The 6,403-nt window shown below is 36.8% G+C and overlaps 1 protein-coding gene across 1 annotated transcript; it reads right to left on the bottom strand.

The window, feature by feature from the left end:
* LOC18595909 lies at nucleotides 1-3,328 on the bottom strand. Its single transcript, XM_007024068.2, has 3 exons — nucleotides 3,144-3,328; nucleotides 2,376-2,570; nucleotides 1-767 (listed from the first exon to the last, which is right to left on the bottom strand). The coding sequence occupies exons 1-3, from the start codon at nucleotides 3,313-3,315 to the stop codon at nucleotides 103-105; spliced, it is 1,032 nt and encodes a 343-aa protein (XP_007024130.2). The 5' UTR covers nucleotides 3,316-3,328; the 3' UTR covers nucleotides 1-102.

Here is a 6,403-nt window from a genome sequence, read left to right as displayed (position 1 = left end):
TGCGGTAAAAGTTAATAAACATTGAATTGACAAAAAGAAATTGTTTCTTGGCAAAATTCGCTGAGATTGGAGTAGAACCAATGGTATCATCTAGAAGAAAAACTACATCAAAGAAAGGCCACAAATGACCACCACTGCATAAATGCTGCAGTCTATGAAAAGTGCTCGGATTGTCTGATAGGCCACTAAACCCCTCTCCAAAAGCTTAACAGCACCCGCCCAGCTCTGTCTATTATTTTGAGATCCTGCTTTTTTATTTTCAGCCTCCTCAGAGTCTCCTTTCTTGTCAAGAAACATTTGTCCAAGCACAACTGTCAAATCAGTCAGTAGGATTATGTAAAGAGGCCTTGAGGCTACAATGCTCTCCGACCTGACTATATTCATTCCAAGCAGGGGATAATCAATATAAGACAGAAGTACAAAAAGTGCTATGAGCAGTGCACAAAAACTGCGTGTTCTTTCAGAAGCTATAATGCAGGAATTAAGTCGGTTGGAAGAGAAAAAATTAGGTTGGTTCCTGCAAGGTTTTTGGAGTGGCTCCAGATTGCTTGATGCCCTTTGGAGTGATGATGTCTCTTGCAATGGCTGTAATTCACCCCTTTCTCCCACAACAAGAGCAGAAATTGCATCTTTATCAGTTCCCTGTTTCTGAAATTTTAGTTCAGCTTGGCCTCCAACATCAAGAGAGTTTGCCCCTAAAATTTCATAGCTACCTCTATGATTAAGATAACTAGAACTAGAGGCGTCCCCCGCAACCACAGGTCCAGCTACAAAACCAAATAAAATAATGAAGGTTTGATGTTATGTATCTTCCATGTAACATAAATAATGGCAGTTTACTATTCTGCCATTGATAATTAATATCTGAAATTGTCACTTTCTTGTGCACCCATGGCATGGGAAGATATTTCCAAAGTTATAAGTAAGACTTTCTTTGTCGTCATTCCATAGTCTAGGAGATTCGTTCTGGAAAGGTTGCTAGCAATGTTGTGCCATGAACTAGCCAAAACAGAAGCACAGACTAATATATGGCTGATGAATCTGAGTTCATTTAAATTAAGTTGTATGTAGGTGTTTTTCTTTTTCTTGAGAGCAATAACCTTAGAGATACTACATCGGCATTTATCTAAACTCTGCCAAAGCATTCCAATTATTTAATTTCAAACAGTTTTTCAACATATAGTTGACAATGGCAACAAAAAGCATTAATACAAAATAAATCCTGGTTCAGCAACACTCTTTTGATTACAGGCACAGCCCTCGTACCATTCTAAAAGCAATTTTCAAGAAATGATCTGAATCTGATCTTTAATGCTCTTTTAGAGTGTTGCACTCCCAGGTTTGTGAACTGATTCACAGAGACATCAAAAGTAGGTTTCCAGGATTAAACTTGAAAGTCTTGATTATGAATTGGAGGGAAAGATAGTATTGGTATAAAATCATAAAATTATATGATCCAATGACCACTAATAAAATCAACTTTTACATAAAAAATGGTTATTTATCATTACCTAAGGGCTGGTAAAAGAGGTAGAACTGAAAGAAGGTTATCATATTGTGGTGAACATTTCCTACTTATGGAGGTTTATAATTGATCACAGGAAGAGAGCAGTTCTTAAAATTCACAATTTCTCTTCCAGGACTGAGTACATTTGGTACTTTGTTACATGCTGAAAAGTTTTAGTGAACTAGAAGGAATGGAGGATAGAATTCCACATATCTTTGGAACCAGGTAATGTCCAGATTTAAAGTTGTCTTTTTTAATGTGCTGTCAATCAAGAAGCAAATATTCTATTGAAAAAAAAAAAAGTAGATCAATTTATGGTGTATGACCCTATCAAGTTCCTTGCAGACTAATCAACTTGATTTCTTGAGGATGCTTCTCTAAAGAGAAGGACTAGGCTCTCCTTCCAGCCCCAAACAACAATAAACTATCAAAAAGGAGAATAAATATACATCAGTCACAAACCAAAATTAGTTATGCACTTTAAAAATAAAAAATCACAAACCAAAATTGGGCAAAATCTATCAGTAATGCATTTTAACAGTAATTCTGATAATTGCTGAATTAAACTGCTGTTAAGGTACCTCTCTGCTCATTAAACAAGCCATCAGCTAACACATTTTTCTAGTCAATATCGAAGCATCATAATACAAAACTGGGAATGCATTCAACCATACGCATCATTATAGGTGATCTTTTTATTAAACATTAATGTTGCAATATTGAAGGACATCCAAGAGAAAACAGAAGGTACAAATTTCATGAAGAAATATATATTGCATACTTTAGGGTTTAAACAGTTATATGGAAACAGTTGAACATCTTTTGCATTATTCAATGGAGATGAATAAGAGACAACTAAATTTCTTACCACTAATTTGATCAGATAAATATATTTGTGGTGCCTGATGATAGTTGGAGAACAATGCACTATGATCAAGAGTTTGAGGATTGCTTTGGCTTTGGCCTCTCATGTGAGACGTGAGATTCAGCCCTTCTTCTGCAATTTTCCTTCGTTCATCCCTGGCTCCCTCTCCCTGTGCATCAGAGCTTTGTTTCTTTGCATCTGTCAGAAAAGTCATTAATATTGGCAAAATCATTACGCGTTACAAACAGGGTTATTCTGATCTCTCACAGTTAAGTCATTTACTTTTTTAATTTTCTTCAAAAAGCTGCTCAAATTGAAACATCATTAAACCTATAAGCTGGATTGCTTATTATTTTCATTTCATCATCTTGAAGATTCAGTCACTAAGGTTGCTGAAAATGAAGCACTCTTACAACTTTGAAAGCCTTCAGTCTGTCAGCTAGCATTGAACAGTGAAAAACAGAAGATTTCACATGAAACGGACCATGCCCCCCCAAAAAAAGACACATCTTTTTAATGGATACAAAGGCTCCTATATTCCTTGACGTGTTTCTCATTCAGCATTGTCTAACAGATTTCAGCTTACGAACCTATAATGCGAACCTATCAGCCAATTTTTTTTCCCTCTACTTCTTGCCAATTTAAAACAAAGCATAAGAAACCCATTCTCCAAACTTTCACAGATACATAAAATATTGATATATATACAACGAAAACCATCATACGAAGATGTTTATGAAGGCATAAAAGGAAGAAAAACTAAGAGATTACCATTGGTTTGATCAAAGAGATGTGATGTTGGAGGCCGATGATCATGATCAAGAGGTGGTAAAGAAGATGAGGAGATGCTTTGGGTCCGTCCTGAGGTGATGTGAGACATGCGAATCAACCCTTTCGCTGAGAATCTCGCTCTCCTTTCATCCCTCTCGTTGCTCGTCGCCATCTTTCTCTCTGTCTCTCTCTATCTGTTTTTGATCTAACTCTCTTTGCGCCTTTCAAATATGTCAGACAGTTATTCTGTTAACAATGCTCGCAAACGGTGTCGTTGAGATTAAGAAGAGAAGAGAAGCAAGAGGACAGGAGTGCTCAATTAGCGATTCTAATTTGTAAATGATTGGATAACGAAATACAAATAAAGAAAAATAAATTAAATAGTCAAGAAATGCTATTATTACAAGTAAAAGTTTTACGATTAGGAGTTAGAAAACTTTCTCGTAGGCAAATTCAATATCCTTTTGGTGGCAAAAATTGAACAAAGTAATGGACTTGAATAATGAGGTTGATTTTATAATCCCTTGAAATTGAGAAACTTCAAGTTCCTTAGCAAACAATCGAGTCGAGTAGATCCAACGTAAGAGATACAGGTTTAGTGATTTTGCTGCTGATTCCATTTGCATTTGCATTTGCATTTGCCTTTGCCTTTGCTTTCTTTTCCTCGCCCTGCTTTGTTTGTTAGTTCCATCTTTTGCTTGAGATTTTATCTGCATCCGTTTTCTGATGAAGGAGAAGGGGCTGTACTATATCACTGTATCTGCACACTGCAGCCCGCCAAGTGATTTGCACAAGACGGATCAGCACCCCTCCAATCTAAAATCTCACTTTCAATTGGCAAAGTCCCACATGGCTCTACGATGATAATACCAAAGCGATGGAGCTATAAATAGGAGGCAAGCTCCAGCATTCAAACATACTTACCTGGACGGGGTCGATGGGCGATCAAAAAGACCCATGGCCTAGGGTAGTGACCTCCATTGCACGTGGGAGGGGTGCTACTCTAAGGTCTCCCCACGCGGGAGAGCCTACGTCATAATTTGTGGCAATGGGGGCCTGCGTTCGCGCGGCCCCTATCCAAACATAGTTCTAAGAAGTTGAGTGCCTGGTGTTTATGCAGAAGCGATCTGTGTTTCTTTGGTCGTTGGTGATGAATCTAATATATACAGCTTGTCCTCAGGTGCTTACCTTAAAATCTCACTCATGTTTGATTTCCAAATTTTGCAACTGAACTCAAAAACAAATCACGGAGAATAGGCTGGACAGATAGCTAATATCCAAATTTAATGTTTACCTTGAAATGGATTTAAATCCTCTCTAAAAGATTAAAAGTATATATTTAATATTTTGAGAATAAAGTACTTGTACTAATCATTTTAATGAATTTTATTAGATTCTTTTGGGATATAATTTGATAACTTTAATGGAGCCATGTAGCACATAGCTAGTTATGTATATAACTGACTGGATAGATTTTCATGTGGTAATAATTTATTGTGAAAATTTTATTGCTTAGAATAGTTTAAAGAAGTTGAGTGTTAGTGCTTTATGCAGAAGCATTTGGAAGAACTGATTTTTGTTTCTATCATAAGGATACTGTATTAAAATTTAGTCCTTCGACTAGGTTCATATCCCATATCAAGAGCACACACAAGCGAGATGTGAAAGTGCTTTATAAAAGAGAAATAGAGCCCCATTCAAACTCATACCTTTCTCGGCCTTTTGGCTAAGATCAAGTGTAGTATCTGTTCTTATCAGTTTAATATCTGATACGTGGATTATTAATCCACATGATATTAAATTAAATCTTTTTAGGGGAGAGCTCATCATAATAGCTTGCTATTTGAGTTCCTCGGCGTTGCTCATGCGTTGCACTATAGCATGGGCTTGGCGCAACCCACTAATATTAGTTCAATGATTTGAGACAAGATGTTATGAGCTAATCTTTGTATAGGGCAATAACGAAGTACGGTTGCCTAGTAGAATAAGTCATCTTATGCTTTGGGTGGGGGGGAGAGGGGGAGTGTCTGCATTTCAAACAATGTAACTTTCCCCCCATTTCAAACAACGCAATGATTCTTGATAATATACTTATAAAAGCTTAAACAAGTTCTCTCAGCATTTGCAGCAAGTCTTCATGCACTGAAATCTAAAGATGCTTCTGTTGAATACCCGTACGGCTTACATATGGGTTTAAGTCCTCCATATCATCTATATCCCTGATTTCCTCCTCATCTGAATTCTCGTTTTTGTACCCTTAAACAATAAAATTCCCTTTCTCTTTTGCAATGTCATCTCCATCATCATCATTTTCATCACCTTCATCACCATCCATATTATAATCACTTCCCTTTATCACACATCGACTTTGCTAGTGAAATCGCCTGCATAGTCTTCACCTGCTTGTCGTAACGTGCAGGTCCGAGAACCCGACCGCCAGACGCGAATGTGAAAACTCACTAAAAAATTAAACTAGGAGTTGTCACCAATCTTTTTTACTAGGTACGATTAGTCACCTATTGACTCGATTCTAATCGATGAAAACTTAAATTAATTTTAAGCCCACCGAAAAGAATCTTAAATTGGTCTACGATTTTCTAGATCTAGGCTCGGGAGTACGATTACGCTCGGGGAAGGATTAGCACCCCCGGGATGCCCGTTCCATGAACGGTACCATTCTTAGATTATCCTATTAGGCTTTAATTTTTAAGTTAGCTATATTTCCTTAGTTATTGTTCACTTATTTTAATCTCCTATTTGACCTAAAATGGAATGCAAATAAGAGGCAAGATGCATGGCGTGAAAAAAATGCCAGACGAATAACTTTTTATCGAGGATATTGTCTCGAATCCGCCCATCATACTAGTGGGACTCGGGGTATTCTCTCACCTAGGGAACTATCCGAGAAATTCGCTTTCGTAAATTTAACGAATAATTCCCATCATCGGAGTTATCGTACGTTTTTCTTTAAAAATAATGTTTTCGTGCATAATAAACCTAATTCGGGCGAAAACCTTTTATTAAAGATGTCTCTCGAGCCCTCCCATCATATTGGTGGGACCCGGGGACACTTTTTCACTTAAGGAACTTTTCGAGGAATACTTGCCTTCGCAAGATGCTTGGAAGATCCCATCATCGAGGCTTAAACTTGAAAATAGAAATATTTATATGCAATGATATGTATGATGCAATATATATATGCAATTATCTATATTTTTTTAGTTATTATTAATTAATTATTATTTTTATTTTATTATATC

The sequence above is a fragment of the Theobroma cacao genome, chromosome 6, assembly GCF_000208745.1.
Source record: "Theobroma cacao cultivar B97-61/B2 chromosome 6, Criollo_cocoa_genome_V2, whole genome shotgun sequence".
Lineage (NCBI taxonomy): Eukaryota > Viridiplantae > Streptophyta > Magnoliopsida > Malvales > Malvaceae > Theobroma > Theobroma cacao.
The sequence above is the reverse complement of the archived record's forward strand: the minus strand, read 5'-3'. Positions and strand labels throughout refer to the sequence as shown.

What these genes read in the sequence shown, in the direction of transcription:
- LOC18595909 (XM_007024068.2), bottom strand. Translation starts at nt 3,315, where the DNA reads ATGGCGACGAGCAACGAGAGGGATGAAAGGAGAGCGAGATTCTCAGCG. An exon ending in TCTCTTTGATCAAACCAATG is followed by an intron (nt 2,571 to 3,143) that starts GTAATCTCTTAG and finishes CTTTTCTGACAG; the next exon opens with ATGCAAAGAAACAAAGCTCT. An exon ending in TTTATCTGATCAAATTAGTG is followed by an intron (nt 768 to 2,375) that starts GTAAGAAATTTA and finishes TTGGTTTTGTAG; the next exon opens with CTGGACCTGTGGTTGCGGGG.